The 21,406-nt window shown below is 41.5% G+C and overlaps 2 protein-coding genes across 2 annotated transcripts in view; one reads left to right on the forward strand and one right to left on the reverse strand.

Moving 5' to 3' along the window:
* Positions 1-3,565: 3,565 nt before the first annotated feature.
* Positions 3,566-21,406, forward strand: part of LOC109036027 (uncharacterized) — a 34,395-nt gene continuing 16,554 nt past the window's right edge. Inside the window, exon 1 of the mRNA XM_019049930.2 lies at positions 3,566-5,030. Within this exon, the coding sequence (XP_018905475.1) occupies positions 4,741-5,030 (290 nt within the window). The 5' untranslated portion in view covers positions 3,566-4,740. The remainder of the gene's footprint in view (positions 5,031-21,406) is intronic.
* The window catches only part of LOC109036026 (neuferricin), a 30,152-nt gene continuing 29,046 nt past the window's right edge, over positions 20,301-21,406 (reverse strand). The window contains exon 5 of the mRNA XM_072303492.1: positions 20,301-20,319. The gene's annotated coding sequence lies outside the window, so the exon portion shown is untranslated. The remainder of the gene's footprint in view (positions 20,320-21,406) is intronic.

The following is a 21,406-nucleotide window of genomic DNA, read 5'->3' on the forward strand; positions in this document are numbered from 1 at the left end:
TTCATAACTTTCGTCAAAAATAACGCTTTCCTGAGTGGAAATTTGGCGACTCTCGAATGTTCATACGGCGTTTCTCCTTAGCACGCTGGTTAGCACTGTCATTCTTGGTTATACGTAGTTTGGACAGTAATTGAATCCCGGTTTGGACCTCAGCGTCCACTTCACATTTGACAAATCGTCTCTTCTCTGACTATAGTGGTCGTATCTTAATTTTCAATTGAATCCTGCTCTCCGTATAACTCCATGATTTCCGGGGTTCATGTGGAAATGGAGATGATCTTACGTCAGACGGACCGTCGAGACGTCCTGTCGACGCGACGCGACGTGCCATTGACATACTTGGATCCCGAACACAAGTTGCGTGCCACTGCGAAGGGCGCGCATATTTAAATCACAACTAATCTCATCCAATTGCGTCACGTAGCAGTGTTAATACATCACGATTTCGCCCAATAGAATGCATTGGGATGATATTTCGACCCTCCAAAGTGACGCTTTACTTCTAAATCAGGTTGTACAGGTAGCAAAACCTTGCAATTACGGTAGCAGCGGTTAAAACTGTTACAGTATGTTCTAGAGGACTGTTGTGAATGTTGCCTATCCTGTAACTGAAGGGGTTCCTCTATCGAGTTTAATTGCTTGAAATTGAAATGGGCTGCAGTCTATTTTTGCATCGCAAAATGCACATCTTCCATCTGATTTAATTAACATTTGGCATTTATCAACGAAATTATAGCAACTTCATAACTTCATATTGCAATTTTACTGCAAAATATTACAACTTTATTTTATTACTTTCGTCGGGGAATGCTACCTCGGAAGCACTCAAGTGCAATGGGAGGAAGGAGGAGTAAAAAACCTCTCCCCTTCATCTAAAAAGTTTTTTTTCTCGGGAAAAAAATCTAGAGGAAGGACATTTGATGGACTTTACGGATAAATTGCCCCTTTGGATTCCTCTCCGCACGTCCAGTCTTGAGTTCCCTCTCACATTTTAACTTTCCTTTGCCTTTTTCCTTCCACGTGAAACTGCAGAAATGTGCGTCTTGGTTGCGGCGTTGCAGACTTCCTGTCATATTTCAATTTCTACATGGAGAACTGCTCATCATCATTTCTTGAAAATTTCCGGGAATTTTCTTCTCTACACATGAAGAATATTCTGATAAAATTTTAAACTAAGACGTGAGTTTGGCGCCCTTTTAAAAGATAAAATAGTAGGTAGTGGAGATTTTCAAACGCCGCAACTGAGATGCGCATTTTTGCAGTTTCACCGACGATACGCCAGTGCAGTCCCATAAGAGCGTGCAAACTCTCTTGAGATGCGAGGAGAATTCTGGGCAAATCTAAGAAAAACTGGTGCAAAAACATGCGTCACATCAGATTTGTAAGTATGACTAATTAATTATGTATGTAAACACGAGGTGATTTCGACGCAACATTGAAACTTGAACGTCGCGCTAAGCGCCGCACAGTGGTGAAACATCTACCTCAGAATTTCAGATAAAAAATACCATCCAAGGGAGAGAGGGGTCTGATTCCACAGTTGCGAAATCTCATGTAGAGCGATTTTTTTGTGAGTTAGATCCAAAAATTGGATTTTGGAACATCGACGGAAAAATCTTTGATATGTTCTGAATAATGAACGAGTCCATTGAACTGATCATAGAATTTTGTTTTGATGGTTAAGCCTTGAGATTAGCAAAAATCAATTAGATTTGTTCATACGTCAAATTTCCTCGTCTATTATCAGACCGCGGTAGTGCATAGCATAGTTACTCCCACATTTTATATAGCGTATTGTATGTTACACAAGCAGTAAAAAAGCGTGTATCACACCTAGTGTATGGGTGTATACACTGCTGTGATGAATGAATTTGTGAATAAAAGGATTAAACGAATTGGGAGAATCAACTAAATTTCGATGTATTTTTCTTTTAAGAAAATACCATAAGATATATTTGAGGGACTTGGTAGACAAGGCGCATAAGTGCAGTTTTTGCTATTTCGAGAAACACGTGTTTGAAGCGTCGAAATTACGTGGACCCTTATGACGGAGAGAAAGTTCAATTTGACTTTTTGATTCTTAAAAATTGGAATTTGGAAGCGACTTTTTCACATAATATGCATTAAGACTAGTTTTACATGAAATCATCAATAAATCTTTTAAAAAAACTTTTATCAAAAACTGCACTCATGCATCTTGTCCTCAGCTGAGTTGCTACTTTTTCTTGAGCATATTTGTAAGCTTTTTTTCCTGTAAATTTTAAATTGTGTGCCTCTCAGATGCATCCAATATTTTCATTACTGTCGGTAAAAAACCCCTTTTCTGATAAGCGGTATTAACTGCAAAAATGTTAGCTGTCTTTCCTCCATGCTATCGCTTACCACTCGGCATCAATGCGTTCACCTGTGAAAAGTCAGCGGATTTTCATGAAAAGTCCTGATTTAATTACCTGGTTCAGTCTAGTCTGAGAGTACCAAGTTTCATCGGAATTTTTACGACCCGCCGACTCAGCACTCTTAGTCTTTAGCAAACCGGTCCAGGTTGCCGGAGATAATACCATCCAATTTTCACCGAGATTTCTGGGTCGTAAGTCTCCATTAGACTCATTCTTCTAGAGGAATCCAAGTGCCTGGCCGAGTTGAGATGACAATCAAGTCAAGAAATGACTAGGTATCTATCTCATGTTGTCAAAAATACATGTTTTATCCTGGGAAATTTGGCAACCCCAGAATGTTCATACGGCGTTCTTCCGCACTGAAAAAAAAATCTCGGTGTATTTACTAAGAAAAGGGTAAAATTACCAAGAATTCAGGGTTCTATTTGATCCCAGTTTTTTCTTGGTAAAATTACCATTTATGAAATTGGTAATTTTACCGAGAAATCTCGGTAAAATGATTGAACTTTCTCGGTAATTTTACTGGACCTTCGTAAAAACGCCAATATTTTTTATCGACTATGGTAGAATTACCGAGATAAATGGGCAACGTTACCGGGAATTGATTACCAATAAAAGTGGTATTCTTACCTGAAAAAAAAACAGTGAAAATACCGGTTTTTAGGTAAGCTTACCGGTCTGTCTTGGTAAAATTACCAATAATTGGTAAAAAAAAGTGAGATGGTAAAGGTACCAATGGACCTTGGTAAAAACGCCGAGAATTTTTTTCCAGTGTATCTATCTCATGTTGTTAAAAATACATGTTTGGCAACCTTAGAATGTTCATACGGCGTTCTTCCGTAGGACGGCAGAGTGCGAGTCTCATCTTTAGTTACGAAAGGACCGGACCGTCCCGTGACGTCACTCGAGGATTCGGCCAGTCAATCGATCTGTTGGAAAGTAAGCGGACCGCTACGACTTGGACGCGGCGCGCGGCGGCCGGTTCCATTGCGGACCCCCCCCCCCCCCCCCCCCCCGGGAGGGGCCCTCGGGCCGTTCGTGCACTTGGCCGGACGGACGGACGGACGAGAAAGTTGGTCGGACGCCGGAGCGGGGGTAGAACCGCCTATCCTCCTGGCGTTTCGAGCGGGAGATAGGAGGTTGTGCAGTTGGGAGTGGCGACGGCCGAGCTGCGACTCGACGCGTAGAGTCAGTCTCGCTCGCACCGCGATCGCGACGGAACACGCTGGATCCGTCGCCGCTTCGGATCATCGCGATTTCGTGCGGATTTCGTCGCGAATTTTCGTCGCACCCGGATGTGGACGTCCGCTGCCCGGTGCCGCTTCCAGTGTCGCAACTGTTCGTCCGTCATCCGATCTATCGATTTTTCGGTCCACCTCGTCGATCGGTGCATCCGAATAGTGACGCCGGAAAATTACTGTTCTTGAGTTTACCTGGGATCGGTTGAAAGTACGCAATGACCGAATGTTAACTCGGTTGTCATTGTTTTGGTTTTCGGATTTTTAAATTTTCAATCGTGGAGACCCTGTTTCACCTGTTGCTGACTGGGAATAATTTTTCGTGATTTTATTTCGCGAGTGTTCCTTAAGCATTTGTCTAAAAATTTTCAGATTTTTCCTCCCGACTCATTATCTGTAAAAAATATTTATTTCGGTGGTCTTTTTCAATGTTTACCTGAAAACACTCTTCGGTTCATTTTCAATGTCAAGTCCACTCACCGATTGTGATAAGTGATAGTCCTTCACGAGAGCAAGAGCAGTTTCTAAAATTACGTAATTTTCTCTGCTCCTGGTACCTTTCTTTCTCTTTCTGCCGGGTGCAATTTTTGATGAACCAAAATAAAACTGAATTGCATAAGAGTTTCAGTGTTTTGAAAAGTTGAAAAAATACAGTGCGGAACACTATTGTGCCACCAATCATTTGTTTTGTTATTTACTGACAAATTTCATTGATCTCGCAACTCATCACAGACGCACACGCATTTCAATGCTTTAAAAATTTAAAAATTCCAATTTAATTCGCATTGTTTTCTTTTTTTTTTTAATCCTTCTTCCGTCGCGAGGAGGATCAACCCCTGTGCCTTGACATTTTACCCAGTGCATGACGCGACTGTCTCTGAAATAAAAACCACTGCGTGAATTTCACTTTTATCCATTTTTATTTTATTTCATTCTATCAGTGCGAACATTCTTGAAAAACAATCTCGTGGTATACTTCATTGAGTGCTTCAAAATACATGCGATACAACATGCAAGCAATCGTTTGAAACTCGGTGTGCGCGCGCGCGTGTGTGTGAAAGGACGAAGATCAACGTAGTGGCTGGGTGTGTAGTGGTGTGCTGAAGATGGAGGATTGGCGGCGGAGTTGGCAGTGGCGCTCGGAGTTGGGGATGGTGGTGACGGGGCTGCTGTGGCTGAGCGCGGTGTTCCCGTTGGACGCCCAGTTGTTCCCGGTAGCGCCAGGGAGGGACAGCCGACAGCTCGGCGTGGGGAGGTCGGCCGAGTTCAAGGGCTTTAGCGGCTACCGACGCCGCAACGACACCTCCCGGCTCATCTACATCTACGACCAGACGATCGCCGTCATCGAGGTCGTCGAGCGGAGGGTCCTCGTCAACTGCGAGCTCATCGAGATCTAGTAAGTTCCACCCCTCATTCCGACAACCCTCACGCCAAACGGCCCACCAGGAGGCCCATTGAGCCCGCACTGAAAAAAATAGCTCTGTTCACAGGGCTCCTGCACTTCTTTTGTAACAGTCGTACATGCAGCAGACTTATATGTGCGTAGACAAAGCGATAGACAAAGGAGATAAACAGAAAATGGAACGATCCTATCAGACGAAACGGGTGGTTGCGATGAACAAGGGAGCAAAAGTAGATCCAACAGGGGGGGGGGGGGGGCGTAGGGGGCGTAGGCCGGAAAAATGGAGGGAAAACAAGGGAAGAATGAAAGACGACAGAACGGAGGAAAGAAGTAGGAAAGCAGCTCAGATTTGGTAACTATTCATGACTAAATTGTCTTAAACTGGATACGAGATGCTTTAAAATTTCGAAAATTTCCTGGGGAAGGCCCCGTGGGCCCCCTCTCTGCCCCTCCCATTCGAAGTGTCTGAATCAAACCCCCAAGTCTATAGCAATCGCCCGGTTCAACCAATCAGATCGCTCTGTCTATCAATTTCAATAATCAGTCCCTGTCAAGTCATTCATTGATTTATAAGATTCCGAGAGAAAACACTCTCTTGAGAGCTAATCATTGATTTTGATAGACAATGCGATATACACAGAAGATAAAGGGAAAATGGAGCGATCCTGTTGGTGGAAGCAGATGGTTGCACTGGATGAGGGATAGACTAACCGACGCGACATACGAGGAATCCTATGGTTATTCCATCTTTTTCCCCCGTAGTCTACGGCAACCCCTTGTTTCAACCGATACGATCGATCCATTTCACCGTCTTCTTCTTTGTCTATCCTTTTGTCCATGAATCTAAATAATCAGCCCGCCGTATCAGAAAAGTAAATTAAATTCTACGAGCAGACTCTTCGTTTTCCAAAAAAAGTTGATTCCTTGCTGATCAACTCGATCTAATTCGCGCACTTGATACCGCACTAGCAAGTTTCCGTGATACAACTATTCGAGCTCCGGTGTATTGCGGAGTATCATCGCTATTTGAAGGCGTTTTAAAAAAAGAAACACTCGAATACTTTTGAGGCGTTCTTGCACTTCATATCAGACAAGCTAGTTCCCATGATACAACTATTCGGGCTCCGGTGTATTGCGGAGTATCATCATTATTTGAAGGCGCTTTGAAAATTTGACATTTGTTATCATTCACGATTAATTACCAGGGTCAGATTAAGGGTGGCACGGGTGTATGAAAAGCGGTTGCAGCAAGTACCATCACAACAAGGGCGCTACAATGAGAAGGAAGGAAAAAGAAGAGGGAAAAAGAAGAGAAAAAAATATTGAGAAGCGAGGAGAAACGATAATTATCGGATTCACTGTACAATGTTTATTCGGAAACCTAGTAATCCCAGGGGATGCTTCAACTGAATCAATAAGACGATATGGATTGCATTTTGCAAAAAGGAACCAGGAGCATTGCAATGTTGCTAAGATTGTGCAACTTCTTTTGTCTTAGAAAAAAACACCTGATTATCCATTAACAGTTTCCATTTTACTCGCTAAAACCGTAAATTTAAGCCAAAAATTACCATGTAAATTTCATATTTTTTCATAGTTCCAGGAATTTCATTTCAAAGGATGAAAATGCACAATCTTAGCATCATTGCAATTCTTCTGGTTCCTTTTTGAAAAATGCAATCGTATAAGATACTGTTGACAGATGCGTCCATTTGAATCTCGCCTTCAATTTTACTGCATATTCAACAAACATACATAGGCATTTTCCATCGGAAGTTCTCCTTCAATTTGACCGTATAGGCAACAATACGTACCGGGGAGCGCGATCTACTCGAAGAGCACACAGTTATATCGCTCCACGAGCTTTAATTGAACTTATGGACGATGACGAACTCATCGCTAGATATCATCCTGATGTCGTGCTGTATTCATCGCATTATTTCACATATCATGCGTCTTTCTCGAAGTTAAATTCTAAAAGGTGAAACTAAAGCACTCAAACCGGCAAAATCGCAATCTGATAAGTATCCGCTTGCGTAAATTACGATTTTATCGAGTTGAGTCGGTAGCTTGTACTTTAATTTTATTCGTTGTCTTAGACAGATTTCTTCTAACGAACTTGTTGATTCAATCATTGGCGGCAAGCACTTAGATATCACAAATGAGTTAAATGCAATTTTTCGTCTAAAAGTCAGAAGAACATTAGGACATCAATACTTGTAAGACGAACTGTAATTGGATAAAAAAATGTGTATAGAAAAGAAGTATTAGAAAGCCTTGTGGCACTGGCAGGAGATTACTTTTAGGAAGAATGACTTCCCTGGATTTCATTACAACATTGCAAAGTAATTTTCATCTGATAGTCGGTTGATTCATTTCTTAACTGATTCACATTTCAACCCGAAAATTTAAGGAAATGTTCTCCAGATCACAAAGACCGTTCAACGAAAATTTTTAGGAAAAAATTGCAACTGTTCTTGAGGAAATATAAATAAATGATTAATTCAACGAAAACCCGCGCAACATCACGATGTAATTCGGCACACTGAAAAAAAAATCTCGGTGTATTTATTAAGAAAAGGGTAAAATTATCAAGAATTCAGGGTTCTATTTGATCCCAGTTTTTTCTTGGTAAAATTACAATTTATGAAATTTGTAATTTTACCGAGAAATCTCGGTAACATTATTAAACTTTCTAGGTAATTTTACTGGACCTTGGTACAAACGCGAATATTTTTTATCGACTGTGGTAGAATTACCGAGATAAAATGGCAAAGTTACCGGGAATTGACTACCAATAAAAGTGGTATTCTTACCTGAAAAAAACAGTGAAAATACCGGTTTTAAGGTAAGTTTACCAGTCTGTCTTGATAAAATTACCAATAATTGGTCAAAAAGTGAGATGGTAAAGGTACCAACGGACCTTGGTAAAAACGCCGAGATTTTTTTTTCAGTGCACCTCCTGTATTAATCCTTCCGATCAGTATTTAGGGAAATAATTTTTGCAGATCGAGCTAATCTTTTCATCGCCTGTTGTTTAATGTCCGAGCTACGCCAGAGTCCCTAATCACACATGGATCGCTAATCATTCCACGAATGCGCAAGGAGCAATTGACTGCGGTCGCGTATTTACAAACACAGCGTACGAGAATTGATTGTGTCTATAATAAGCACTTTCTAGAAGACTGCCGAAAATTCGACCTTCAATGGGCAAAAAATAATTTGACCGTGAAAATACTGTAGAACTCATTGTCAGCAATCGTCAGGTTACCAAACTGTTTCCCGAGCGGAATTTTTTTTTTTTTTTTTTTTTTTTTTTTTTTTTTTCAAATAAATTATTGCCATTCCTGCCGTGCTTGGGAAGAATGCTTTATGAAAATTGGAGAGTTGCCAAATTTCCTCGGATAAAACATATATTTTAGAAAATGTATGCATATTTTTCCTTAAAATTTTCGGATATTTTAGATTACATTTAGAACAAAATAGTCTGAAAAGTTTGAAGAAAAATATTCACAATTTTCCCAGTTAATTCGTTTTTTTAAAGGAAATGTGGCAATGTCTGAAAGCTCTTACGGCGTTCTTCCTAATGTGCTGGTTACACGTTCAAATTTCCATCAATTTCTGATCAAATGGTGACTGGTGCGCACCATCTACCATCAAATTTCTGCGGCCTGCAAAAATTTGATGGTAGATGATGGAGCTGTGGGGCTCATCCTTCATCTGATTTCCACACAACCGTGCTTATTCCACGCTTATTTCAATCAACACGCTGTTTTAATTAATTTTACTCATCAATCTAGATAACTCTCAACCGCCATCTTGGTCATCATTTTGATCGGAATTTGACGGAAATTTGAGCGTGTAACCAGGCCATAAGCACGGCAGATTAGCCTACACGCAGCAACACTCGTCTGCTGCAAAAATGAGGGATCTACGATCATGATTTCGCCACATTTCGCATTAGGGATCTACATTTTCCGGGATCATTATGTACTCACGGATTATGATGGCACATGTGGTTTTTTAATCTAAAATGAGCCAGAACCGGTAGCACCGGTATCGAAAATTTTAGTCCAATTGGACGTATTTCGATTTTGAAAGTGCGAGACCACGTTGGGAGGATATAGCAGAGCGGGATCTCTTAAATACATATCCAGGATGTCTACCAGTTATGAAAAACCAAAATTGGGGACTTTTGGGAACTTTTAGGGGTATTTTTTTCAAGAAAATCGGGGGCATTTTTCCCGAACAGTAAGAGAAAGAGAGCTATAGTTAGAGCGTTAAAAGGTGTATTTTATACGACTAACAATACAAGTCATGTTGAACCGATGAAAACATCCAAAAAACCAAGCGACGCTTCAGTTTTTATATTCCTGGTTATACCGCGCCGCCGAAAATTTGCAGATGCCGGTGTTTAGGACAATTTTTGTCATTTTTTGGGGGCCTGAACAAGAAAATTGGGGACTTTCGCGGATATCGGGGACACTCTTCCAAAATCGCGGATAATCGGGGACATTGGGGACTTTTGGGGACCGGTAGACACCCTGATATATTGTCTCTGGGAGACGGAGTAAAACGGCTCATTTACCCAAATGGCACCTCTAGTAATATGCATCTAAAATTCCATGCGAGTCACTGCTTTTGATCAGGAGATTAAATTACAGCCTTGTAAACAAGACTGACAAACATTCGACTGATCATTAAAATCCAAAGAAACCCGTTAACAACAACGCTAATTGCAGGGTGATCAATTTTGGCGCGAACGCGCGTGGTTTTCCATAAAAAACGGGGAAAACCCGGACTTTTTCCGTCTAAAATGGCAACACTGCGAGGGAATTTCGAGCGTGCGTACGCGTAAGTACGTCTCCTCTCGTGCACGTGCTCGCACCGATTCGAGGCTATATTGAAACCGCTTATGTCCTTCATCCGATGAGCCCTCGGATACAGATACTCTTATGAAACTCAGGGTTCATCAGAAATGGATTCCTCGGGTTTTAACATCGACTGATCGCGATGTCTTCGCTGTTTTCGATCCGCACAACAGCGAGAGGCGTTATTCGCGGAAATTATTCACAAATACCCAATCTCGAGTAGAAAAATGGCATTTCAGCACAGAAAAAAATAATATGCTGCTTTAGCACTTGGGGTGTTAAAAATGTGTCTGGTGATCCGAAGTTGTTGTCTTTACTGCCCTCGCAGTTAACTTTACATCCTGTGAATGGAAATTTAACTCTGCAGGCATGTTAAGACAGCATCTTGGGATCACTAGACACATTTTTAACATCCTAGGTGCTATGACAGCCTATTATTTTTTTCTGTGAGTTTTTTTAGTTTTTGCGCAGTCAGGAATAAAGAACATCTCAAGAATCCAACACCGATCGATGGTGTGAAAGTCGGATCTCCATTCGCAATACCGCGGATTTTGTGACGCATTTTCTTTTTTCGATGAAAAATTATTGAGCTTGAAGTGGATCACACTGGTAAAAACGAACATCGAGATATTGAACATATCTTAATCCTGCTTTCACACCTTTTAATTTTACCAAGATATTGAACGGTTGCGCCTCCCCGAGTAAATATTTCGAAGGAGGAGTTGCTATATTTTAAAACCAAGTTGCGATTTTCTTACAGTTTTTTGGCGATAAAGTCGCCAGGAACGATTATCTTCAATCTTGACGCAATTTTATCTCTAAAAGAACGAGTTTGATAAAATCGAAATTTTATCTCAATTTATCACGATATTTCGTTCGATAGTATTGCGATAAAATTGAAATGTTTTATCCGATAATATTACAATAAATCGACATTCATATAATCGCGATAAATTGTCCGCGAACACTGCCTTGTCTAACTTATCGCGATCACTGCTGCTTGGGTATTGGGACTATATTAATTGAAATTAGGAGCTACAATTTCTGGTTCATCCATAGAAACACGTAAATACATAGAAAACGAATGGCACATATGTAATTCTTGGACTGAGCAGGAAATTGTGGTTCCTGGCGCCTCGATGCAACTATTCGTGTTCGACGGTTGTGATTGACGCATACACACGCAATTGAAGGCGCTACGGATATCCTCTCCTTGAAGCTGAGCAATATACGTGGAAAACTACTGAACGTCATTTTTTGAAAATTTCAGTGATTTTTCTTCTCATTGTAAAGAATACTTTCTGAAAACTTCAAGCCATGACGTTGGTTCAGTCCTCTTTCAAAAAATAAAATAGGAGCGGAGCTTTTGAAACACCGCGCACCATTACCAAGATACGCATTTTTGCAGTTTTACCGTCGACCCTCTGATGTTTTAAATTAACAAAGACCGCACCTGTCAAGTCCAAATTGCAAAATTACCAATCGGCCAGGGCCGGATTTAGGGGGTGGCCACATGGGCCGCGGCCCATGGCGGCACATTTTGATATTTTTTTTAAATGTAGGTATTACAAAAAATCGGATTCAGAAAAAAAATTACGGACGAGAAAAGGTGACAAAATCTCTCATTTCCTGAGAATATATTTCTAATTTTATCGTCTTTCGGTGATACAAGAGACAGCACCTTTAATTGGTCGAGTTATGAGAGAAACCGACCACGCAATTTGGCCTGGAACGGCGCAGCGCAGAGAGAAATGATGACGAGGACTTGGGATGAAAAGGAGAAACCCTCCTTCGGCGCGGCGGCGGTCGGCATGTAACGCATATTAGCGCCTACAAGACTGCATGAATACTTCTCGCATCGCGTCAAACAGTGCGGTCGCTGCGGTCAGCGGCAGGCGGCGTGAAACGCATAGCGCCTACAAGACCGCATGAATACTTCACGCATTACGTCAAACCATTTCGCGACCACAGTGTGGTCAGCGCGGCGCGGCGGCGGAAGTTAAAATTATTAAACCACATTTAAGTTTGTTCTTTCATAATGTTTCGTTCATTTCTTACAAATGGAAGGCCTTTTCCACACAGAGATATTACGGAACTTAACGTTCGAGCCAAGTTCCGTGAAATTTGGCTAGTAGTGTAGACAGGGCTTTCACAAAAAATATATCCAGCACGAGTAAACGCGTCTTATGCACCCACGAATGAGAAGGAGGAGGCAAAATACAGGTGGCCAATGGGCGGCAAGTAAGTTAATCCGGCCCTGGAATCGGCCATGATTTTTCTCTCATTCTCATTCAATTTCAAAATCTCCAGTTCCATTTGCTCTCTATGTCAACATTTTATCCTTACAATGGACCATATTTTGCTTTCTTGCCCAAAGACCTCTGCTGCACCCGTCAAAATTCAAAACTACCTCCCTCCAAACATCCATTTTTTAAGCTCTGATGATCCAAACTTAAGTACCGAAATTTTAAGGCTCCTCAAGCGAGTAAAGTTAAAAATTTAAGGTAAATTCCTGGCCTCCGACGTAAATAGCCTAGTTGCTGATCGGCATAGAGAAAAAAAGGAGGTGTTTGCATTTCAGGCACCCATCTTGGACTTTTTTTGATGACGTAGGTCGGTACGGCGACTTGTACCGTCGATTTTCTTTGAAATGGTGTAGTTTATTGTGGAAAAAATGCATTCTACTTTAAGTGTTTGAAATTATATCATGAGTTGATTTAAGCAAAAAAATCTGACGTTATGGTCCGTTTTTCATACTTCGAATTCCGGATTTTGCTGACCAGGTTTGTACCGACCTACGTCAGAGGGTACACAATCCTCAAGATGCAAACTGCCGTGCTAAGTGAAAACGTCGTATGAACCTTCAGGCCAGGGCCGGATTTACATTTTTAGCGCCTCAGGCTAAACTTAGGGTGGCGCCCCTAAAAGCAGGCGCTCTCGGGGAGGGGGGGGGGGGGGTTTCCAGACGCCCCTCCCCTCCAGATCAGAAGGAGGATGTTAGGCGTTAGGAAAATGTTCAAATTCACCTTTAAAAAAACACGATTTTAAACAGTTTTGAGGGACGTTTACGTCTTGATAAGTCACTTTTTTTAATAAATTCTCAAAACTGTTGCGCCCCTCAGAATGTTGCGCCCTAGGCTATAGCCTATGTAGCCTATCGGTAAATCCGGCCCTGCTTCAGGCGCTGCCAAATTTCCTTTGATGAAACACGAATTTCCTGGTAAACTTATGAATATTTTCCTTCAAATTTTTCAGATAATCTTGTTCTAAATTTTACCTGAAGTTCCTGAAAATGTTAAAGGAAAAATATCCATAACCCTCCGCAAAAATAAACATTTTATCGAAGGGATTTCGGCAACTCTTGAATGTTCATACGGCGTTCTTCCTGAGCACGGCAGCAAACACCTCCTTTTTTTTCTCCGTGGCTGATCGGCGTATCAACAAACTAGCTAATCCTTACATTGGCACTCTGTCTAGTGGTCCATGAATGCGACTCGGTTATGCCGTTCTGTTTGAGAATGAGGAGAGGATAAAGAAGTCAAAGAGTTGTCCATAAATGGCGTGGCTTGACTCCGGCCTCTCGACAGTCCTAAAGAGGACAGAAGAAGAGGAAGAAGAAGAAGAAGAAGAAGAAGAAGAAGAGGAAGAAGAAGAAGAAGAAGAGGAAGAAGAAGAAGAAGAAGAGGAAGAAGAAGAAGAAGAAGAAGAAGAAGAAGAAGAAGAGGAAGAAGAAGAAGAGGGAGAAGAAGAAGAAGAAGCAGAAGAAGAAGAAGAAGAAGAAGAAGAAGTCGGCGGAAGATTGGGACAAGGGCGAAGGTGCGAAGGGTGGCGGTGGCGGTTTAATCCGGACGAGCTCCTTAAGAAGTCCAGGTCGTTGGCCGAACCCAACACAACGCGACAGCGTGTCAACGATCATGACACTCAATAAACTCACCATGATGAATTTAATGAGCACTAAATCTCTTTGATCGGGACTCGGGAGCTTGTGCAGCACTGGCGACCGCGCCAATGATCCATTATCGGTATTCCTTCATTTGAAGCCATGCTAAAGAATCGATTATCAATGTGTTCTTAGGCCTTGTCTCCACGAGCCGTTTCACGAGATTTGTCCCAGGGAAAAATCCCACTTGCGAAGTTGGGAAAAATATTGAGTTAATCAATATTTTTCCCAGTACCATGTATGGTACTTGTACCCCTAGGGCCAACTGAGAGAAGAAGAAGAAGTGAAAACGAATTGTGCGATATTTTATTCATTACTACATTGTTAATGTTTGTTTAGTTAAAATAATGTGCCTAATTGTCAATTGAGTGCATTTATTATTATAATACCGGTTAAATACTCGACTTTAACTACTTTATCTTCCCGCGCAAACTAGTCGCAGGACTGTATGAGCCCCGTCCCGTGGAGACGGTAACTGGGAAAAATCCCAGAAGTTTCATTCCTGCGATTCGAACTTGGGACAAATCCCATGAAAACGTCCCGTGGAGACAAGGCCTTAGGGAACATCCTTTTTATCGATCCTTTTCCATTGGCTTGAATGGCAGATAAATCGATATATCTCAGATATCGATATTTCTGGAGGCTTAGACTCCAGTTCTCATTCCACTTATGTCCTCTGAATCCTTTCAGATTGAACTTGATCTCCCCCAGAACACAATGTGCTCTTCTTTGTTGCGTTTTCGGTTAAACGCAGGACGCAGGCGTAGCCAGCAGGCTGATAATTGAAATTAATAGACAAAGAATACACAAGAGAAATGGAGCGATCCTGTTGGTTGAAACGGGTGGTTCTTGTGGACTAAGGGGGAGATTACGAAGATCCCATGGGGTCTCTCATTGGTTGCCGATATTCTGTTCATAACTTAGGTACCTCCTTTGATTTATCGAAACTATTACTCAACAATGGTTTCCCTCCTCCCCCTCCGCCTCCTCATCTCTTGCTCGGCATCATACGACTTGCGTCCCGCGGTCAAAAAAGGAACGACTTCCGTCCCGTGTCCAAAAATCTCGAAAACGACTTGCGTCCCGTAGTGGATTGATTTGATTGTAATTCATATCATATGGCAACGTCGCTACCGCAGCTCCCATAACAAATTTCAAAGAGCGACGCCAAGAATGGCACAATTTGGGCCAGAAGGGATTTTTCTGAAACCGGGCCCAAACGATACCTTATGATACCCTAAAACTCTGGTTAAAATTTTAGCTTGAGTATACGCACGGTTTTTGAGAAATGAGGGGGCAAAGTTGCCAAATCGCCATCATTCTGGACAGCATTTCTACAGCAAAAAGACGGGGAAAATGGACGAAAAAGTTACGCTTTTGATGGGTTTCGGCTGTAAATGTTCTTATTGGGCCCCGAAGCATTTAACTGTGTTCAGTTTCAAAAATTTTGGTCGCACAGTGGTCAGAAATGGGAAGAAATCGTCTACAAATCAGGATTCTTTGTCAAATTTTTAAAAACGGAAATAAAATTGTCGGTCTACTGCAGTTTTCATGGCTAACAATGTTCTTATCGGTCCTCAATGCATGAAATTGTGTTTAGCTTCACAAATTTACATCGCACAGTGGTCAATAATGGGGAATTAGTGGACAAGTTAAGATCCTCTGTGAAACTTCTTAAAAATGAAGTAAAACTGTTGGTCCCCAGTAGAGTTTAGTTCCCGGAAAAATTCATGTATTTAATTTTTTTAATTATTACTGTATGTCAGACCGTATTGTTTATAGAACGTTGTCATAGAATAGAATTTTTAGCATTATCTCAATAAAATACGCAAACTTTCAGAAATTTAAAAAAAAAGAAGGAAAATGGAGAAAAAAACTTTAAAAAACATTTAAATAGTCCAAAAAAGAATTTAAAGAATTTTTCCGGGATCTAAACTCTACTGGGGACCAACAGTTTTACTTCATTTTTAAGAAGTTTCACAGAGGATCTTAACTTGTCCACTAATTCCCCATTATTGACCACTGTGCGATGTAAATTTGTGAAGCTAAACACAATTTCATGCATTGAGGACCGATAAGAACATTGTTAGCCATGAAAACTGCAGTAGACCGACAATTTTATTTCCGTTTTTAAAAATTTGACAAAGAATCCTGATTTGTAGACGATTTCTTCCCATTTCTGACCACTGTGCGACCAAAATTTTTGAAACTGAACACAGTTAAATGCTTCGGGGCCCAATAAGAACATTTACAGCCGAAACCCATCAAAAGCGTAACTTTTTCGTCCATTTTCCCCGTCTTTTTGCTGTAGAAATGCTGTCCAGAATGATGGCGATTTGGCAACTTTGCCCCCTCATTTCTCAAAAACCGTGCGTATACTCAAGCTAAAATTTTAACCAGAGTTTTAGGGTATCGTAAGGTATCGTTTGGGCCCGGTTTCAGAAAAATCCCTTCTGGCCCAAATTGTGCCAAAAAACGGTCGTTTTTGGCGTCGCTCTTTCTAGTAGCGTGCGACACGTGGTACGTAGACGGCACATTTATGTCAGTACCGGTAGAGTTTACTCAACTATTTGTCGTCCATGGATTCAAAGGCAACTCATATGCAGTCGGGGCCTATTTCTTATTACCTGATAAAGAAGAGTCTTCGTATGAAAGAGAATATTTAATTTCATAGTTTGTGAATCTGATAAATTGGGGCTCAAAATCCAACCGTCGACTATTTTTGCTGACTTCGAGTAGGTATGCTATACACAACGCGATCCGCACCTCAGGTAATTTTATTGTATATTTTCCAATTTGACTTGATAGTATTTTGACTAAGGTACGCGGTGTTGCCAATCATGGTGACAGCTCAAATTCGGATTTGAGCGTGGGACGCAAGTCGTTTTCGAGATTTTTGGACACGGGACGGAAGTCGTTCCTTTTTTGACCGCAGGACGCAAGTCGTATGATGCCTCTTGCTCAACAACTTTTGGTTACCGATCATACCCTGGGTCATGACCGGATTTAGGGGGTGGTTACATAGGCTGCGGCCCATGGCGGCAAATTTAGGGGGCGGCAAATTTTGCAATTTTTTTAAATGTAGGTATAAAAAAAAATCGGATTCAGAAAAAAAATTACGAACGAGAAAAGGAGACAAAATCTCTCATTTCCTGCGCGTGTATCTCTAATTTCGTCGTCTTTCTATGATACAATAGGCAGCACCTTTAAATAGTTCAGTCAAGACTAAGAGAGAAACCGAACACGGAATTTGGCCTGGAACGGCGCGGCGCAGAGAGTAATGATGACGAGAACTTGAGATGAAAAGGAGAAACCCTCTGCGCAGCGGTCGGCATGTAACACCTATTAGCGCCTACAATACTGCATGAATACTTCACGCATTGCGTCAAACGCAGTGCGGTGCGGTCAGCGTGAAACGCATAGCGCCTACAAGACTGGATGAATACTTCACGCATTGCGTCAAACACAGTGCGGTTAGCGCGGCGCGGCGGCGGAAGTGAAAATTATTAAACCACATTTATGTTTGTTCTTTCATAATTTTTCGTTCGTTTCATATAAATGGAAGGCCTTGTCTACACAGAGATAGGTTTACGGAACTTAACTTTCGCGCCAAGTTCCGTGAACTTTTGCTAGTAGTGTTGACAGGGCTTTAGCAAAAAATGTGTCCAACATGAATAAACGCGTCTTGTGCACCCCTCCCCCTCCGACACGTTCACTCGATGGTTTTTATTGATGTTTCAAAACGAATGAGAAGGGGGCGGCAAAATACAGGCAGCCCATGGGCGGCAAGTAAGTAAATCCGGCCCTGCCCTCTGGATCACTTCCAATTCCAAAAACATTTGGACTCAACGACTCGTCCATAGACTCCCTATCCTTATGCTTAGATATGCATCTTGAATAGAGACACAGACACTTGACTGGTTTTCGTTTTCAACGGCATGCTTGGAATTCTAATGATGGCAAGTACCTGGCGGAGAGAATCGCGAAAAATCAAGGCTGTATCGATGAGCGAGAAAAACTAGCCACGAGGAGGGTCTCTTTCTTTTCCTCGATGCACTACTCTATACGGGCATAACATTCGATAAAGCCACACTTCGGTGATTGTCCACATAATTAGCGTGCTTAAAGCCCAGCACGGATCCAACGAATAGCTACTAAAATTTCGACAGACTTAGATGCTGTTATACACCTTACCGCCGATTGATCGCGAACTTAATAAACCTTCTTATCTCGAATGCAGTGTTTCACAGTCTCCTCGAATGTTTTTAACTGACGGATAACCGTCGACGAATATATTCGAAAAGAGTTTTAAAATAGGATGTAAGTAGTTTATCCGTTTGAAATTTTCCTTTACCAAACCATTTTTTTTTCATTTTATCCTCCCCTCTCAAAGTTTATAGTCTGTCCGAGATGGGAAGGTCCGTGGAAAGTCGGAATAATTAGCACTATTTTGCAGGGTGGGGGTGTCTCGACCCTCGTCAACTGTCACTTATCGATGTTTCGCGCACGCCGCAGCCACCGCACAGGAGGCTATGGGCCTCGGAGCGGCGGTTTTTCCTGGGATATGAACCTGGAGCCGCAAATTCCTGTGCTAGGCGCCGAGCTGCGCGATGCGGCAAGCGACTCATAAAGAGTCAGCCCTCTGTGCGGTGCGCCACGACACAGGGTTGATTCAGTGTCTTCATCTCTTACAATGGCTCGAACGCTACCCTTGTTTCTACATAGTGCAATTAATTCCGACTTTCCACGGACCTTCCCTCTTCGGACAGACTATAGTTCTCGTCAGCTTTCGCGAAACATAACTGGACGGAGTTAAACAGAAAGGAACCAAGCCACATCGGGATCGAACCGAGAAAAAGAGGTTTAAAGTTTGGCTCCTGCATAAGACTCAATGTAAAAGATAAACTTCAAGTTCAATTTCTGCAAAATTTGCTCCAACAAAAACTTTGAATTTTTGGCGATAGAAAGTAGAGTAGTGGTTGAGTTCAAAACCATTCATAACTCAATTTTTTCCAAAATGTGGGTTGGTTCCTTTCTGTTTAACTCAGTCCAACTGGTCAACTTGTGTGGTAGGCATTTAGCAATCTCCGGTGAATAGCAATCTATTTGTGTTGAATAATTAAATGTACAAATTCAAAAATAAAAGGACAAGAGAGGAATGACGACTATTACGCTTGGAACTCAGATGGACGTTTTTTCTGCTTAAATGCATGGTTCCATCCAGTGCACTCGCAAGCACGAGTAGTGAAATCAGCAACCTAAGTCAGGTTTGATTCGGATAGGCAACTAAACTAACTTCCTGGTAAGGCGGAGAGTATCACTAGGATTTGAAGGCACTCCCCGCCGAGGTCGTGTCTTGAGGTTCTTCGCCCCCGAAATTTTGACAATGTCGATACGAATTTGCAAGTTGGTGAATCAACATGCACGCGCCCGCTTGCAAATTTCCGGCGATTCCTGACTGCTTGCGACGTACCCACACTGGAAAAAAAGATTGGTAGAATTTACCATTCCCTCAGGCTGTATTTCACACAGCGTCAATCGAGAGTCAATTCTGCCAGAAGAAAGGTAACGTTACCATATACTGGTACAATCAACCATTTCTCTGGCAGAATCGACTCGAAGATTGGTAGAATTTACAATTCCTTCACGCTGTGTGAAATACAGCGTGAAGGAATAGTAAATTCTACCAATCTTTTTTTTTCCAGTGCGATTTAGCAGTGATTGCGAAAAGTTGCGATTTGATCGGAGAGTGTGTCGCGATTTTATCAACGTCGATATGTTGCAATATTATCGGGTAAAAAATTGCGATAAATTACGATTTCATGGTATAAATTTGCAATAAAATCGTGATTTCATCGCAGTGATTTCTCGCAATATCATCGAGCAAAAAATAGCTATAAATTGAAATAAAATTTCGATTTTATCGAGCGCCATTTTAAGCGCGATAAAAAGCGCAACGAGATCGAGGATAATCGCTCAGATGTTGACGATCCTAGCGATTTGATTACCAAAAATCGGAAAAAATAGCAACTTAATTTCAAAATATCGCGATTTTTCCGTTGGAAAAGGCTAGCTGGGGATGAGTGTCATACCGTCGTCCTACACTACGCTCATCATTTTTTTTTTTTTTTTTTTTGAGGACACACTAAAGAACTGAGAGTTATTCCTTTGAGCACTCAAATTCCAAATATTTACTCGAACTTGAGAAAAATAAATCTCCTGAAAAAAATTCTTCCATAGACTCAGTGATGAAGTACGAAAGTGTGTCAGCAAGTGTCAGCAATGAAGTACAAAAGCAAAGTCACTTGAGAACTACTCGCTAAGTTCGTCCTCATTCTGCGGTGACACTGGGACATCTTTGAATGCACATCACGGGGCGGACTGCATGTGCGTTACAGTTTCTGTGTCATAATTTCTCTGCTCTCATCTTTTTCGTCGTACAATAGTTCAAGTGAGACTTGCACCGCATACACTGATAAAAAAATCTCGGTGTATTAACCAAGAAAATGGTAAAATTACCAAGAATTCAGGGTTCTATTTGATCCCAGTTTTTTCTTGGTAAAATTACAATTTATGAAATTGGTAATCTTACCGAGAAATCTCGGTAAAATTATTGAACTTTCTCGGTAATTTTACTGGACCTTGGTAAAAACGCAAATATTTTTCATCGATTGTGGTAGAATTACCGAGATGAAACGGCAAAATTACCGGGAATTGATTACCAATGAAAGTGGTATTCTTACCTTAAAAATTTCAGTAAAAATACCGGTTTTTAGGTAAGCTTACCAGCCGGTCTTGGTAAAATTACCAATAATTGGTAAAAAGAGTGAAATGCTAAAGGTACCAACGGACCTTGGTAAAAACGCCGAGAATTTTTTTTCAGTGTGAGAGGACCCGCAGGAGAGTTAAGAACCCTTAACTGCCTTCAGTTTTTGTTGGAGTCTTCAGTGGTCTCTGAGAGTGCTCCATGTTTTCGGAGTCCACGCACCCTTACCAATTTCCCATACGTCCCTATCTTACCAGGGGCGAAGCGTGAATAATCGGCTATCCAGTGCTGCCATTTTATTTCATCAAAAGGTTCCGAAATAATTCTGATTTTTCAAAACTTCCGGGGAAGAATTCCGAAACACGCCCGGATTTAGTTCCGAAAATCGTCAAAGATCAAAAAGTCCCTAAATTTGATCAAGTTAATGGTCAAACTGGCGAAAACCCGCAATTTCGAGGAAATTCCGAAAATAGCTGAAAATTCCGGGGATTCCGAAGATTCCTGGAAAAATTCCGATTATTTGAAAATTTCCGAATTTCGGAATATATTCCGGGAAATGATAGCACTGTGGCTATCAATTTTTGTCCCTTTTGAAGCTATATGATGAAAGAATCGTTGACTAACCCTGGTAAAAATTGGCAGTAGGAGCTGCGTTTCAAAATACCATAGGAGTTCTTATAGCCGATTAAAGATGGCTATTGAAAATCATATAGCTGACTGTAGAAAGCGGAGCAAATCATATAGGCGGGCTATACGAAGCTACAAAAAAGTATACAGTCGGGCTTTAGTTCCT

This window comes from Bemisia tabaci, chromosome 8 (assembly GCF_918797505.1).
Source record: "Bemisia tabaci chromosome 8, PGI_BMITA_v3".
NCBI classification, from domain to species: domain Eukaryota; kingdom Metazoa; phylum Arthropoda; class Insecta; order Hemiptera; family Aleyrodidae; genus Bemisia; species Bemisia tabaci.